The sequence below is a fragment of the Dipteris shenzhenensis genome, chromosome 17, assembly GCF_047967505.1.
Source record: "Dipteris shenzhenensis isolate YYH24624 ecotype China chromosome 17, Dip_SZ_1.0, whole genome shotgun sequence".
Taxonomy (NCBI): Eukaryota; Viridiplantae; Streptophyta; class Polypodiopsida; order Gleicheniales; family Dipteridaceae; genus Dipteris; species Dipteris shenzhenensis.
Window position 1 is genome coordinate 54,385,581 of NC_141612.1, and position 18,007 is coordinate 54,403,587.

The following is an 18,007-nucleotide window of genomic DNA, read 5'->3' on the forward strand; positions in this document are numbered from 1 at the left end:
AAAATCATCATGGGAAGATATGATATAGTATGTCAAGGACCTCTACAAGAGAGATGGAGAAGAGAAAGTCAACCGTGATTTTTCTATCAAAGCAGCAAATGACATCATTACAGAAAAAGACGTGGGAAGAGAAAATCAACCGTGATTTTTCTATCAAAGCTAGCAAATGGGAAGACTCTAGACACAAAAGGACTAGTGGTGGAGATGCTAACATGGGGAGGAGAAAAGACACAGAAAATGCTCACCAGGCTTATAAATATGGCTCTAGAGGAAGGATTCCCCTTAGAATGGCAGCTTTGTAGGATTGTACCAATTTACAAGGGGGGAGACAGCAGGATGGCAAAAAACTACCGTGCAATCGTGGTAAGCAACCTAATGGCGAAGCTGTACGGCACTATCATTGAGCAAAAAATCAGCAAATGGGCAAAGACACGAGGAGTCTGGGCACCATCCCAGCAGGGTTTTGTCACAAACACTCGACATTGGACCACTTGGTCGCCATAAGGGCTAGCATTATGAGGGAACCAAGCGTAAGAAAGACTTTTGTTGCTTTGTAGACTTCAAGAAAACCTTCGACACAGGCACTTGTAAGAAGTTATGGGAAAGACTGGAAAAGCTCCTAGTCCCTAAGAACTCAAAGAGAACACATACTGACCATATGAGAGACTATGCAAAGCCAATTGTAGACAGATCATGCTCCAAAGGAAAAGCTGTCATAAGCAACGACATAATTGCCAAGCAAGTCTGCCCCCTCTCACCAACTCTTTTTGGTCTCTTTATCGATGAACTGGAAGAATGGATGAGAATACAGCAGAGGAGTAGTCCATATTGAAGGATATGCCCTATTATTGCTTTATTTATGCAGACGATGTAGTCTTCTTCGTAAAAAGCAAGAAGGATGTGCAGGCACATTTGGATGCACTGGGAAATTTCTGCAAACACTCAAGTATGCAGGTCAACATAGCCAAGACAAAAGTAATGGTGATTAAGTCTTGCAATAAACAAATTGTATCAAAGGGGAGCTTTTGGACACAACCACCACATACAAATATTTAGGGCTGGAATTTGCAGATAACTACAAGTGGAATGCTTGTGTGGAAAGAAGAATTCTGGGAGGTTTGAAAGCTTTGTACAACCTAAATAAGTGCCAGAAGGCACACCTATGGAATTGGGAAATGAGAAAGTTTCTATATACTATGCTTGTGCAAACAGTGATCCTCTGTGGGTGTCCAGCCTAGGTACCCAGGCTGTCAAGGACTTACTAGAAGAGAATAGAAACTTTACATAAACAATTTATCATACGAGAGCTAGGGGTCTCATCCTTCTGGCTAAGATTGGTACAGTGTCACAAGAAACGTTTCTAGCAACATTTCGAGATCTTGACAAGCATTTCGTCTAGAAACATGTAAAATTAGTGTATTTTATATAAATTATTTTATCTAAATGATAAAAATAGTGTATTTTATATAGATTATATTTCAAAAAAAGTTCCACGTTTCATACGTTTCTTAGAAACGTTTCTTCACGATTCTACTGCCCGAAATGTGTTTTCTGGTTACACTGGATTGGTATAATACCTCTCGAAGGAGAAGCATTATGCCAATACATGGCCTAGTCTCAACAAGGTTGAGAAGATGGATGCCAGTAGGATACCACAAGGCATTCAAAGCTTCACAAACCAGTGGATGGTACAAAGAAGGAATGAAATGGTTGGAATTCTGAGGCATAACGGCTGCTGATATACCAAAAGATGCATGTGAAATCAAGGATCCAACATAGAAAATGCTACAGAAATTATGGCAAGGCTTGAGGGCAAACACGAGATTAATCTGATGGACATCTATGAAATGCAAAAATACCTCAGAGAAGACTAATCTGCAAAATGAAAATCAACTCACATGATCTAGACGTAGAGAGGGGCAGTGGGCAAGACCTTGGGGCCCAAGCGGGGAAAGCCTACAAATCTGCCCCATAGGAGAGGTAGCAGCTGAGCAGATGTACTCCTAAGTTGTCGAGCTTATGCACACATCAAAAAAAACTATGGGACAACAGAGGTAACTTGAAAAATCTGTTGGAGCAACCAGCCAAAAAAGCTAGGATGATAAGTCTTGGAACACCACAATGAAGTAATCGGACTAGCACACAAGCTAACTCAACAACTGCTCACTACATAACAAGTTTGTAAGGTTTTTCTTTCAATAGATGTAAAAGACCACTATTAGTCCATGGCGGTCACCAATCCCATAGATCTTTAAGGGTCTCACACGGAAATTATATTATATTATATCCTCTCTCTCTCTCTCTCTCTCTCTCTCTCTCTCTCTCTCTCTAGTGTCATTTGGGCCAATGCGCAGAAGATAGGTGACCAGCAGGTCAAAACTTGCATAAATATCATGAGGGACATTTCCAAGGTGCATGATGGTGACATTGAAAACTTACAAAAGATACTTGGGGGCAGCAAGGATGTGGATTTTAATGCTATGATGCAGAACATGAGTACCTCCATGGAAGAGGAAATGAACGAATGGAAGTCAGATATGTATGTACAAATGGGAATCCAGATTGGTAAGGTACGTGAGGAGATGACTGGCATGGTTGATGCCAAGACTAACCAACACACAGTGATGATCAAAGATCTAGAAATGCACGTCACCAAGCTCAAGGAAGAGAATGAACTACTGAAAGCACGTAACCCACTTGAAGAAGGGAAATCCAACCACCTCTCAATGAGGAGTTGAACATACTGAAAACAGAAAATGAAAAACTCAAGGAAGAGATGGCTGCCCTACAAATGGCAATACAAGGGAAGCATGAAGAGTTCTCCAAGCAGATAAATAAGGGGCAAGCTGAAATGAAAGAATGGAGAGAAGTGGTCACTAAGGGCAAACATTAAAAAAAGAGTTCATTTATGATGCCTTAAAAGAAGAAAAGAGAAGAAATAGTAAAGCACTAAATGTCCTTGTTAGAGGTCTAGCAGTTGGGAACACCCCATGGCAATGCTGAAGCTTTGATCACTACTTGGAGGATAGGAAAGGATGATTCACCAACGAGACCTATGATTGTGAGCTTAGGGACACTAGCAGACCGGTCTACCTTCATGAGCATGAGGACAGCTCTGAAGGGGACTAGAACATACTTGGATGATGATCTCACGCTCTTACAACAAGAGCACAGAAGGGAAGGGATGACCCGAGTGCTGGCTGCGAGGCAGGAAGGAAAATGGGCTATATATCGAGATGGTAAGGTTATCATTCGAGAAAGGGTAGAAAGAGGTGGAGGAGATACAGATAGTGCATGACGGTGTTCGGCCTCTGAGACAAAGACACAGGGCAGATTGAATATGGCTATATGGAACTGTAATGGCACTCTATGGTCTGATCGAAGCGGCTTTTCATAGACATACAGATAGAGACATTATTTTCTACACTGAGACACATGAGAGCCCGGAGAGAGGGCTGCCCACAATGATAGGTTACACCTGGGAGTCAGCTCATAGGAGAGAGCTGAGGAGAGAGAGTGGGGTATGAGGTTCTCGAAGAGTGGCTCTACCTGAGACCATTCATATCTGTGGTATGAAAAGAGGAGCATGCATGCCATATGTGGATACGAGTCTAGCTGCCAGATGCCCGACCACTGCTTATTGCAGTATGCTACCTCCCCCCTAGACACATCATCATCACATTATTCAAGGCATCTGTAGAATGTCTCAGGATCTCGAGTTCTGCTGCATCCAGCTCCGAGATCACGTGGGGATCTCTCTCATATGCAAAATCTAGTAGGCCCACTTGCCTGTCTCTTGTCCTTGCATTGAAGTCCCCTAGAAGGAGGGTGTCTCCCTGCCTAGAGAGCTCTATGATGTCATCATGTATCGTCTCGCTATGTCCCAGGAGATCCCATGGATCCACGGAATTACAGGACCATCATGGTTGGACATGTTATGTCCAAGATCTATGCATTAGTGTTAGATGGCGAGGTCAGTGCTCGCGCAGAGATACAGGGGCTCAGGGCATCCGGACAGGCCGGCTTTAGGACGGATCACTCGACTTACGATCACATTTTTACACTTGGAGGGATCATTGAGGAGGCCAGACACAGGAGACAGAGAGTATATTGTTGCTTTGTGGATTTCCGCAAGGCATTCGACACCGTTCCCCGCGCCCGACTCATCAGACGTCTGCAGGAGTTAGGCTACGACTCGGCGATTATCTGGGCAGTAGTAGCTCTCTATGAGCGGGCGACGGGGCAGGTCAGGATTGGCACCCGCTGGACCCCACAGATCACGAGCACTATCAGAGTCAAACAAGGATGTCCCTTGTCACCGACTCTATTTGGCCTCTACATCGACGAGCTCGAGACCACCATCTGGACACTCGAAGGTGCAGGCTGCTCTCTTGCGAAAACTGCCATCCAGATTCTCCTATACGCAGACGATGTAGTACTACTATCCTCTTCTGCTACTGGTCTTCAGCGACACTTGGATGGACTTCAGGTCTTCTGTGATACACATGACTTGAAGGTCAACCTTGGGAAAACCAAGGTGATGATCTTCAACACTTCCAGACCCGCTATGCACCGAGAGCAGTTCCTCTTCGCCGGCGATCCTATTGAGATAGTTGACTCCTACACATACTTGGGCGTTGTCTTCTCAGGCCCGATCTTCACGATGCGCCCGGCCATGCAGGCTAGGATCAGCCGGGGATACATCGCTCTTGCCAGGCTGGAGCGACAGTGCTACCACTCCCACTTCCAGGACCCGCGGACCAAGTCTCTCCTTTTTGATTCTTTGGTCCGCCCAGCAGGCATGTACGGTAGCCCTTGGTGGGGAGTCGACCTTTCAAACACAGAGTGGGCTCGAGTTGAGCGCCTACAGATACTGATGTTTGCTCGGATGATCCGTAGCAAACCATCGGTACCACACCAGATCATTCTAGCAGAGTTCGGCGCCTCACCCCTACAACTTGATGCAGCTTTTCAGGCTATCACCTACCTCCACAGAGTCAGGGATTTTGGCTCCTCCGCTGACGGTCGCCTCCGCCTACCTTGGTTAGCCCTATCCTCCTCTATGGCCTTATCCGTTGATGGGGACCAGCGATGCTGGTATAGTCGTCTTTCCAGTTGGTTCACCCGACTGGGCCTCGACTTAGACCGGTTGCCTCCTTTTCAGTACAGCCTCGACGCTCCACCACCTCCTCTCTCCCCCACTGACCAGGAGGTCAACCGGCTCATTCGGGCGGATCTGCTCCAGCTCCACACCTGGCGGACATGGTTTCTTCACTCTGAGCTTCCTGTGAAGCTCGACTTCTACCGCCGACACTGCCTCCAGATCTCACAGGAGGGCTTCATCACACCTCCGGGTTACACACAGCTTCATCTACCACATGCGCTCCGGATCTCCCTCGGTCAATTTAGGGTCTCGTCACACCGATTACGGATCGAGAGTGGACGCGCAGAGGGTATCCCACGAGAGGACCGCCTTTGCCCACTTTGCGACTTACAGGAGATCGAGTCGGAGGAGCATTTTGCTTTCAGATGTCCTATCTATTATGCCATTCGAGGCCGATACCACTGCCTCTTCTGCAACGGATTCGGCTTCCTCCCACACATGCTACAATTCCCGGATCAGCGGTGCCTAGCCGCTTTCTTACATGAGATGACCCGCCACCCAGAGACTTCTCTCCGAGCACGGCGACACGAGCAGCACACACAGCGTGAGGACACCCAGCGGCCTATCACTGACTTCTTTCAGTCACAGGATACCTCTTCTCATTCTAGCCGACGACGCGGACGTGAGCGAGAGCCAGAGCCACGACAACTGCGTCAGCGGACAGACTCACACATCCAGATCCATGACATCTCGTCTCTGCTCTCAGCCCGCCCCACTAGGGTTACCGTTGCCCTCATCCACAGGGCCATCCGTCGCCCCCGACGACCGAGCTCGACTAGGCCGCGTGACGTCAGAGGCCAATCATCTATCGCAGGGTTTTTTCCGACTTCCCATTTGACGGCCCCTCTATGATTGGTCTCTGACGATCACCACCTGCACATGTATACTGTATCTCCCCCCTCTGCCCCATTTTTGGTGCCCCCCCCCTTCTTCTTTGTATCATCTGGAGGTAGACATATTTTTTGTATCAGGACTAGACACATAGTTCTTCATAACCTCTTTTTTGTAGAAACGGTTGATTGGTCCGTTTTGAGACCACCACCGTTATGCTCATTGTATCAGTTATCTTTAGTCTCATAGACCTTCACGGTCTCCCGAAGACTTTAATAAACTTTCTCTCTCTCTCTCTCTCTCTCTCTCTCTCTCTCTCTCTCTCGTATAGCCCGCCGTACAACTCACCGTAACCTCTCCGTACAACCCGCCACCCCATATAGTTCGCCATACACCCTCCGTACAATCCCGTGCAACTTGCCGTACAGCCTCGTATAGTTCTCTGTACCCTTTCTGTACATCCCATACCAGTCCATCGTCCCTGCCCGTACTTTCTCACAGGAAGCTCCTAGGGTTTCTAACCCCGAGTTGGGCTAAACTCCCAGCCCAACTCGGGGGTTAGGTTCAGCTAGGGAGTTCTAAGAAATAGCCAATATGGATTGGCCTACCCTCTCCTCCAAATCCCCCTTAACTCCATCAACCTAAACTATCAGGACTCGGTACTCTACAGTTGCAGCCATGACATCCTCTCCGTATGCACGCAATTACCAACAAGAAGGGTCCAAACGACCTATCATTGGACAACATGAACAGGTTTATTATTTGCAGCAAGCAGTCAGAGAGTTAAGGCTTGAGCTGGCAGAAGTAAAAGCTCGACTTCAAGTTCTAGAGGGACCTAGCAAGCAGGCAGTAATTGCTGAGGTTGTGGACTCATGTAATAATTCTCCTCCTACTCCTCAACTAGTCTCTACAGCAAACTTCTTCGACAATCTTACAAGTTGAAAGGAACCAAGATATGGATAGCTAAGGAGCTTACACGAGCTCAATTGAAGAAAAAGGCAACGGAATCAGCTAAAGTCAGGGCTGCTAGGAAGGATGGAAAATGGGAAGTTTATTGTAAAGGCATAGCACTAATCAAAGAGTTTGAATCAAAACCAAAAGACTCTCAGTCTTAAACTGATGTACGGCTGATTACTTTTGCAGATATGATGTAGGTATTCTAAATTATTGGGGTTGCTTTTGCACTCCCTGGGAGCTGCCATGTGCCCTCCTTAAAGCAGATGTACTAGATGGTTTTTTGATGTCCCATAGACCTGTTGGTCTCTGTCTTCTGGATGTAGTGGTGCCAAGTCCTTCGGTATATGACCAGTGTGCAGCGGCCAAGCGAGATGTAGATCCTAATTCAGTCACACCTAAGGCCATACATCATTGCCCGAGGCAAAGATGAGCATGCTGATTACATGTGGATCGATTGCAAAAGACCCTCAATGACCGATGTCTAGATTGTAGCTTCAAAGACATTTGTCTATGCAATGACACGTCCACATGCCAAGGACAAAAAACAACCTTTTTGGCATTACAATCAAGACATTCACGATTGTGCACCTCAAGGCAGAATACTATTACTTGTAACTTTAATCCCAAGAAGAGCGATTGCATGCAAAGTTCAAGAGAATGCCATCATGCTCTCATATACAATAGCCCAAGCATGCATTAGAGGTCACACATGATAGGGTCATAGCCACAAAGTATGGAAGATATTTGCTTATCATGTGGACCACACACGAGTGGTTGTATATAACAATTTGTAGAGGTGGTCAATAGAAGGAGATACACATGTTATTGTCACATGGGTGGCCATAGTTGTGGTGAACTATCTCTCTTGCTTTCATGTCACACATGCATTTTGAGACCAAATAAAGAATATATTGAAAATGAGTACCAAGTTCCAATTTTTTGCGCAATACCAACAACAATTCTTAAGCATCCCAACAATAACTCCAAAAAAATCTCAATGAAAATCTTGAAAGATAGACCGGCATCATCTAGGACTACGAGGGCACCCACTATAATGTTCGTAACTAGCCTATACCTAATTGGAATGACATTTCTCGACCTAGAAACTCCACAACATGATAGAAGAAAGCCATCAAAAAATCCATAGAACAATAGATCCAAAGATCATGAAGTTCTTCAAGCCAAGCTTCAAAGTCATGGTTACATAACACTCGTCCTAATTCTAGCAAGCCCCTTTAGTAAGACTTTCCATAGAGGCTTTCTTATTCCCTACACCATTAACCTCGTCATTCCAATTCACAAGGAAGGGAGCATCATGGACACAAGTAGCTACTAACCATCATGGTAGGCCACTTAATGGCCAAGTTGTATGGGATGACACTAAAGATACATATAAGTGAATACTCTGGGTAGCCATGTATGCATGCAACGATAAAGCAAGATTTAGGTGGGAATATATACCTAAATCACATTTTCAAAGCTCGCATCATAGAGAAGGCCAAACACCTAAGGAGAGAGTATGTCGTTGCTTGCAAAATGCTTTTCACTCCGTACGAAGGGCCTTGTCATTTAATGACTACGAGCTTCCAACATTGTGGATGATGCCATCTAGGCAGTTAAGGCTCTATACAAGAGTCATAGGTAGAGCATGCACAGAATAGGCATGTCTAAGAAGGTGAGTTGCTAGCACCATTGATGTGAAGCAAAGCCTACCCTCCCTCTCCTATCCCCTGCATACTCGACACTGACAAGCTGGCTTGTTTTGTAGCCGATCTCAGAGGACAAGGATGCACACGCAAAGTCTCATCTCCTTATTATGTATGGTTGATTCAAACACAACAAATGGATTATGGATTGCACAGACAGCTGACAATCTACGGGTATTTTGTGACATTTCGGCCATGAAACGCAGCCCTTGTAAAACCAAAATTATGATCTTCAACACTAACAACATTTACTTCAGTATGGGTCATTCACTCTTGCAAGAGAGCAATCAATCCTTCAGGTTATTGAAATGTTCTTTTGTTGTGTTGCTTCCCAAGTTAAGCCTCCATTGCTTGGAGACATGACTTCAAAAGCCGAATTTCCTGCTGTAGAAAAGAGCTTTGTGTTGGAGTTACGTAGGTCACCTCCACATCTATGACCCCCAAAATGAGGAGAGCATGGGTGAGGTGCACCAAGAAGATCTCCGAAATGCCATTGGGCCAAAACTGAGGCTTTGCAGGGCTGCCACATGAGCAGCATAGGGAACATAGGGGCAAAACTGAGAGGATTTGCAAGGCTTCCAACAGGCAGCATGCAGGCTACCTTGTGGGCAGCATAGGGAACATAACCAGGCTGCCATTGGAGGGCTGGGCAGAGGACCCAAACCTGGGACAATAAGCAGCAAGAGGCGACTATTCCAAGGATGAGTTGGAGTGTCATGACAAGAGAAATCACTAATCCGTGATTAGTAGACATTAAAACATTATTATATATTATACGCCAATGGTGTAAAATGTGCACACACGTGTATAGGTCCTAGGGGCAATAGGAAGGAAAGGGTGCATTAAGGTGCATTGAATGGTAGATGCATGGGTCATAGGCTAAGGGTAGGTGTAAATGGGAAGATGGAACTTGAGTGATCTCAAGGGACATTAATGAAAGGGTATCTCCCTTTTCATTGTGAATCTCACGTAGCATTCTCTCTATTCACCTTGCATTCATCCGCCGTCTCTCTCTCTTCTTGCATGTAGGTCGAAATAGAAAAAAAAGAACTCTCACGAGGACACTCTTTCCCATTGGAGGGCCAACTGGCATTCAAATAATGCATGCATTGCACACATTAGCATTCTTGAGAAATCAGTTCTTTACATTTGGTATCAAAGCAACAATGATCCACTACTCGGACGTGAAGAGAAGGAGGAGAAGCGAGCACGAGGGAGGGTGCAACCACGCGGGACAGCAGCCAATGCAACGTGCACAAAAGAGAGCCGTGCGGAAAGGCAGCACGCAAAAAAGGCAGCACCAAAGGCAAAGCGGGAGAGTGCAGCAGGAAAGCCACGCGTGCGGAGAGCCGAGCATGAGACAAGGAGCAAGACAATCCCGCAGCAGAGTACTTGCAGTTTGCAGATCTGCACGCGAAACAATGTATTGGCCGACAGAAGGAAGACTGGTTGAAAAGACCAAGTTCGTGGGAAGGCTCTCTCCGATCCTGGAAACCCTGAAATATGGAGCACCTGAGGTAAGGGCTTTCTCTGATTTTTTTGGTCGTTGGACGAGGAACAAGATGTCCTTAAAACCCCTAGCGTGAGGACAAGAGACCCCCCCCCCAGCCCCCGTTTTCCCCAATGGAAAGTCGAATCAGAACAAGATTTTAAGGGGGTGATCCACCCACCAAGTACCCCCTATAACAGTATCTAGAGCTCCAATCCACTCAAAACAAGTAGCCCAAACAGAGTGTACCAGTTTACAGCATAAAAACAAAGAAGAGAGGCTAAAAGAGAAAGAAGAAGAGGTCATTTTAGGTGGTTTTTTGACACAAGTGGAGCGGAGTCGGATAAGTACTACCAACTCTACAACACTTGACTTTTGTTGTAAAATGTTTCCCTTTTCTGAAATTACAGCAAGTCATTTTTGTTGGAGTAGCATGGAGACAAGATGGAGAGACCAAGATGATGGAAAGGGAGTGTTTATTCATAAGAGATATGCCCCATATATAGGCACATGTTACATCCAAGAGTGACATCATATGTGAGCTCAAGAGAGCATCTCTAGATCCACAATTATCGCTCAATCACACACCACACTCCTAGATTCACTCATTCACACCAACCAACTAACACATCATCAGTCACACCTAACTCAGGCACACCTACACACACCATGTGTTCACACACTCACAACCATAGACCTTATGACCCTAGGTATGATCCCATTACATCAATTTGTTCTTCATTCCCCCCCACAAATTGATGACCTCATCCCTCCATCTGTGGTCGGATTGAGCTCAAATTTTGGCAACATCTAGTCCTAAGTGTTGTCCAAGTGCGGCTAATAGGGCAGGTCAAAATTGTGACTGTAGAGGTGGAATTTTGAGGAAGTTCGGCGATCAAAGAACAATGAGGCACGCTAGCTCGAAGTACAATTTTGTCCATCCCAACGGTGGAAAGATGCACCCTAGTTTGGGAAAGGTGCAGCCGGAAGGATTTTGAAAGTTAACAGTCGGATGTGGAGAAATCGATGTTGCAAGATTCTAGCAAAATTGGAAAAAATGGGATAGACTTGGAAGAGGTGGAAGAAGGTTGAAGAAGATGATGAGAAGGTGGCACTAGGACGTCGGTGGAGGCTCAAGGAGGGTGGAAAGGCTCTGATACCACATGTTGGAGTAGCATGGAGATAAGATGGAGAGACCAAGATGATGAAAAGGGAGTGTTTATTCATGAGAGATATGCCCAATATATAGGCACAAGTTACATCCAAGAGTGACATCATATGTGAGCTCAAGAGAGCATCTCTAAATCCACAATTATCTCTCAATCACACACCACACTCCTAGATTCACTCATTCACACCTACTAACTGACACATCATCAGTCACACCTAACTCAGGCACACCTACACACACCATGTGTTCACACACTCACAACCATAGACCTTATGACCCTAGTTATGATCCCATTACATCAATTTGTCCTTCAATTTTCTCTCTTGTATTACTAAAAGGAAAGAATGGAAGGAGAAGGGATATTTAATAATGAAGTTGTCTTTTTTCCTCCACTACCAAAAGGAGATAGTTAGACAACACCATCACCTCCTCCTAAAGAGAATAATGTAGATGAGAGTTACACACATATTGAGTATGATAACCCACGTATAGAATTACCTTCATCTCTCCTTCAAGAATCTCTTGATAGGGAGTTTCCTTTAGAAGTGAAGGGAGAAACGAGTCCATCCAAGAGCAAGGCGTTGAGTTTACGCCTTTAACTCAAAATCCCGTACACATGGATTATAATCCAAGAGCTAGAGGAAGAGAGGAGTCTCTTGTTGATAAGTTGGTTTCTCAGCATAGCCATATGATTGAACAGTCCATTATGACAAAATTTGGGACTAAGAGAGTGCTGAATTTTGGGGATGAAGATTTAGGTACCCCCTCGAAGAGAGACAAATTTCAACCTCAAGAGAGAATAGAGTTACCAAAGTATGATCGAGCAAGAGAGGCGCATAAAATCCTCAATTGAATTTGCCATTTTGAGCTACATTTTGCCCATCAAGATAAGACCGACCACGAGAAGCTTGCTCTTGCCACACTGCATCCTAGGCTGCCATTGGAGGGCTGGACAAGCTTTGACCAATGGGCAGAAGGACCTAGACCTTGGAAAGTAAGCAGCAAGAGGCGATTGTTCCAGGGATGAGTTGGAGCTGGTCTGCAAACAGCAAACAGAGGAGATGGCTGCATAGAAGTTAGAAGCAACATGCGCAACGAACAGAGGCTATTTGGAGCTGCAGGAGCTCGTCGGGGTGCACCAGCAAGTTGGGGCATTGCAGAGTGTAGGCGCTTCAAGCAGGACTACCACATGACACAAAGGCACAGTAGAAAAGGCCATTCATAGGCCTGTCTCAAGTCGGCTGGCCGAAAGGAAGTCACAGACTGGGTCGGCCCAGTCTGTGAGAAAGTCGGGCCATTTCTTGGCCCTCCATCCCTATAAAAAGGGCCCTGAGGGGGAGCATACTCTATTCCATAAAGCAGGGTTCCTCGTGCCTCAACTTGGGGTGCCACTCCTCTCTCCGTACACAGATATGAGTGGTCTCACGTGTGATTTGAAAAGGACAGCTATGCCCCTACAACTCGTCTCCCACTGTCTCTCCTCATCTCCCTCCTATGGGCTGACTCCCAAGTGTGCCATGTCACTGTGAGCAGCCCTCTCTCTGGGCTATGATGTGTCTCAGTGCGGAAAATCATAGTCTCTGTCTGTGTATGTCTCTAAGAACCTCCCGGATTGGACCAAACGGTACCATTGCAATTCCACACCGCCATTTTCAAATCAATTTGTGCACTCATTTCATAGGCCCGACACCGTCATGTGCTATCTATTCCCCCATCTTCTTTCTCTTCCATATCTACTCTCTCTCGGATAATTACTTTACCATCCCTATAGGCAGCCCATTTTCATGCTTCTGTTGCTGCCATCATGCATACCATTCCCTCTCTCCTATGCTCTTGCTGTAAGAGAGAGAGAGAGTGTGTGTGTGTGAGTGAGAGATGGAGAAATAAAGTATATTAAAAGTCTTCAAAAGGCCGAAGACTCTATGAGACTAGAAAAACCAGATACAATGAGCTGAATGAGTGGAGCTTCTAAGCGAGCATCTACACCCAAGACAAATGCAACATAAACATAGAAACACTAGTACAAGAATATGTGTGAGCCCATGGACAAGACAGAAGCATGTGTGGCATCACACGATGGCCCTCTAGATGGTGGGGAGGAGTCAAGCCCATGGAAGGTCCCAATGATGTATGGGGCTGCAGTGGCATAAAACCCACAAAGAGCACTAGCGACAGTCAATATATATGGTCCAACCCTGCGTTGGACAAGTGCTATTGTCATAACAGTCGATCATGTCTCTGGTCTAGTGAGGAAGATCCCCAAGCTTGATCCGTGCATAACACATTGATAGGTCTATCGTTTATCTCGCCGTGTCCTTGAGGTCTGATGGTCCGAGCTATCTGGCTGAAAAAGCTCAATGATCACACTCTGAGTGGGATATGATTGATCCGCCTGATCTCATATGCGTACCCTGAACACATAGTCTCTGTGTCGTACGGCCTGGTGAATGAAAGTCGCCAAACATCTCTAAGACTGAAAACTGGATAGGGATCTAAATCCATCCCTAAAAGGCAATGATAATGCCCTCCAATATCATAGTACACAAGGCATCTAAAAGCAAAATGTTCCTCTCACTCAATCTCCTGTAAATCACATTGAATGCAGTGACCCTCTCTAGGTGTGCCCTCAACATGCCCACTCTCAATGCGTAGTCGGTGCAATGAAACATGAAATCGCCCCATCAATATAATCAAAGAATGGGAGAGGTGAATCTGTATATAGCCTAGCGGGTCATTGAGCCGCCTCTAAAATCCACAAGCAATGATCTCCGGAGAAGTTGAGCTTCACAAGAAGCTCGCTAGGGGCTGATTAGGTCCTAAATGTGCAATGAGGGAGGCCAGGGCAGATTGGAGTTAGGGGATAGCTCATAGAATTGGCAGGAGGGAGAGAGAGGAAGGGGGAGAGGAGTGAGAAGTGAAGAAAGGGGGTAGAGGGAGAGGAAGAGAGAGAGAAGGGTGAGGATAAGAGAGATAGAGAGAGATTGGGATAGGGAGTGTAGGCAGCACGTAGGAGGGAGGAGGGAGTAGATAGGATTAGATGTCACATCAAAAGTTGCTACAATGAGTGGTGGGTGTGGACTTATATATTCCCCCCATATTTCTCACTAACTTCCCCTTAGAAGGACTACTAATTTAGCCCCTTTTACCTCTTCATTACAAAATGTGTGTAGCTATAAGACATCCTCTCGGATAACCTGGTTAGCCTCGTGGTAAGTGAGCGAAATAGAAGGGGCCTCAAGACTATACTGAAAGGGAGGTAATCTGTCCATATGGAAGCCCAGATTCTCAAAACATCTGCATGTACGTGCATACCAGCACCTCTCATATGCCCTCAAGTGGCTAAAGTCATGGATGAAGATAAGGCTGGCCATGGTAACCTGTGTCAGCCTGAGATGGAGGAACCATAATCACTGACCCTGCAGAGTATGTGATCACTTGGAATGCTGCATCAAGCTGTAGCAGACGTGCCCCAAACTCAGCCAGAACAATCTCATGTGAGACCACGGGCCACAGCTTACTACAGATCATGTGTGACAATGAGAGAACCTATAGCCTCTCCACTCGGGCCCACTCTACCCCTAATAGATCAGGCCCCTAGTAAGGACTGCCATACATCCCCATTGGGACCAAGAGTAAAAGAAGAGACTTGGTCCAAGGATCCTAGAAATGAGTGTGCAAGAATTGCCACTCAAGTCTAGCAAGTGCAGCATATCCCTTGCTCAGTCGGGCCTGCATCACTGGTCACATTGTGAAAATATGGCAAGAGAGAAGAACCCCCAAATATGTGTAGGATGCGACAGCACATGCCCCTAATTTTATCATGTTTTGTACTCTCTGTTTCCATACATCAAGAGAAGGCGACATGTGCAGTGCACATAGGCTCCTCTCTCCTTCCTCTTGTTTGTCTTCTTCTCTCTCTGCTTTCATGTATTACATGGGCAGTTGCTTCTGGGCATGGCCTTTTCTTGTATATTGCTTACTTATATGCTCTAGATTTATAGAATATCATTCGTCATCTATAGCATAATACATGTCAATCTCCTATGGATTTTTGTGTGTTTTCAGAAGTTTAAAGCTGAAATGGAAAATCCAGAGCTTTAAAAAAAGCCCCCAAAAATATTCTGATATATTTGGATGTCATAAGATGACGTATTATATAGCATCTCATATGATGTGGCGTTCCCATTTTGGGTCCATGTTCCCCCTTCCCAAAATGTTCCCATTCCAACATCTGACGTTCCCATTTCCTGGTAACTATGGTGGTAGATGGACTGGCATCAGCCACATTTCAGTGGGCTGCAGGTCGGCTTCAGGTCCAGTAAGATCATTCCAGCCTAGCCCTCATGTGGGCTATATAAGTGAGGGTAGCACCCACAAAGACCTCAGCACGTCATCAACATTTCTCCATACCTTGCCTGCAGGTAATTTCTCTATTCACATAAATGGAGGAACTCACCAGCTCTAACGTCCACCACAATAACTATTGGCACCTGCTCTGGGTTACCTTGTGCAGTGAGCTGGAACCCTGAGAAGCATGCTGCAAAGCAGCTGGTCTCTCTTTCTTGTCATCACCGTTGCTGAGCTGATCTTACATTGATTTCCAGAGCATAACAAAAAGTCATTTTTATGATTCCCAAAATACATAATCACAACACGTAACACCACAACAGTGTTTAAATATTTGAGCAGAGCTGGCCTTACATCAGTACTTCCTCTGCACAGGCTCCACACTCAGTGGATAATCAGGTGGGCAACAAGTAAAAGTTTCCAAATCGAGACAAAATAATAAATCTTCCTGACATTAGAACTGTCAACTAAGTACCTGCAATTTCGTCAATCGTGAATGCATAGTACTAGTAAAGGAGCTGTGCTGCTGCATAAGTTCATCTATAATATCTGTGTCGTTACGTGTGATAGTTGGAGATTTTTCTAAGCTGCTCTGGCTCCCTTTCTGGTGCACACACAGTAAAAAGAATAATGAGTGGGATAAGAAGGCAATTTTAGCATCCTCAACACAGAGATCCCTCATTACTGATGCATGTTTAGTGGAAAAACCATTTCATTCTATCTGTCAATGAGCAAGTACAAAAAATTCAAACCATCCTAAAATTTGAAGGACATCTCATGAAAAGCCCTTTAATCCTTCCATATGCTGCCATCTGCAATCTAAGAGTCAAGCTGTTCAGGCAAAAAACCCACCAGGATAAAGGAGCTTGCATCGAGCACAGATGTTCTCACTCCCGGTACACTGGACACAGTCATCATGTCCGATCCTGGAACCCTGTCCTTCCTATCGAACGTACTAGCCAGGGAACGAACACGTCCAACCTCCATACAGCCTACATTGAAATATCCAGATGTACCACAAAATAAGATGCACCACTGTAGCTGTCATTTTCATGTGAGGAATGGATCTGAGAGACGTTTTCTTACCCATTATAGAAGCTTCTCTTGCAGCACCAAACCGGTCCTCATGAGGTCCCAAGGCATCATCTGTTATGCCAAAAAGTGATTCAAATTATATGAGCCTTTCAAACATTAATGTCACAAAAATGGGCTTGTCAGATCTATACTTTCGTACAAGAAGATGTTTGTCCATTTTAAGGTGCATAGCTTCAATTCATTTCAAGAGGACCAGACATAGAGTGATTGCATAACTTCATAAGATAGCATGCACCCAAGACTCATTGGTCTTTAGTAGACCTTAGTAAACTTTCTTTCTTTCTCTCTCTCTCTCTCTCTCTCCCTAAGCAACTCTGAATTTACAAAAGGACTGAAACAAGCCCCATGGGCTTGTGGTATGAGAAAATTCATACATTTTTTTCTAATCAACATCTACATAATAGTCCAACTGAGAGTACCCTTTATGTTAAGAAGAACAAGAAGGATTTGTTGATAATCATCCTATATGTGGATGATATGCTGCTGAAGGCACAAACAAAGCAAAATTGCAGAATTCGAGAATGATCTTGAAGCTACATGTCTGATCTGGGGCTTTTACACTACCATTTGGGCATTCAAATTATGCAAACAGATGAAGGAATTGTGCACAGTCAAAATACATTCAAGGACTGTTGAAAAGGTTCAATTTACAGGACTGCAAGCCTATTCAACTCCCATGGAGCCAAGACTGAGGCTGTTCATGCATAATGCTGGTGAACCATTTGATGCTGTTATATACAGTCAGGCTGTTGGATGCCTTATTTATCTCTACAATAGCTGTCCAGATATTCAGTTTAATGTATTCTAGCTGAGCAAGTATACGCAAGTTCGATGCATTCTAGCTAAGTAATGTATTCTAACTGAAATCGTTTCTTAATTGGCAGTTCACGCAAGAAACATCAACTATCGCAACATGATCTTGTGAAGCTCAGTAGAGGGCAGCCTTCACAACTACCGTTGATGGCAGATCTTGATGGTGGTTTGCAGCCATCTACTCCCACACTCACAGACAGTCAGAGTGCACGGAAGTTTTCATGCACACACAAAACACATGAGATTCATTACAATTATGTGTGTGTGTGTGTGTGTGTGTGTGTGAGAGAGAGAGAGAGAGAGAGTGCATGCAAGAGAGATCTGTTTGATCTACTGTCCTACACATCAGAACATTACAGATCTGTTCACCAAGGCCCTATCTAGAAGAAAAGGTTGAATCTTTTCACAAAGCTTTGGGCTTACTTCCATTTGGT

At 45.2% G+C, this 18,007-nt stretch overlaps 1 protein-coding gene across 3 annotated transcripts in view; it reads right to left on the reverse strand.

Annotated features, from left to right (window-relative positions):
* The window catches only part of LOC147892312 (katanin p80 WD40 repeat-containing subunit B1 homolog KTN80.4-like), a 99,703-nt gene that overhangs the window by 7,994 nt on the left and 73,702 nt on the right, over positions 1 to 18,007 (reverse strand). For all 3 annotated transcript variants that reach the window (XR_015542482.1, XM_087388646.1, XM_087388644.1), the window contains exons 11-13: positions 16,752 to 16,811; positions 16,518 to 16,657; positions 16,141 to 16,269 (exon numbers count right to left, since the gene is read on the reverse strand). Coding sequence is in view for 2 of the 3 variants with exons in the window: in XM_087388646.1 (XP_087244772.1) it covers positions 16,141 to 16,269; positions 16,518 to 16,657; positions 16,752 to 16,811 (329 nt within the window). In the remaining variant the exon portion in view is untranslated. The remainder of the gene's footprint in view (positions 1 to 16,140; positions 16,270 to 16,517; positions 16,658 to 16,751; positions 16,812 to 18,007) is intronic.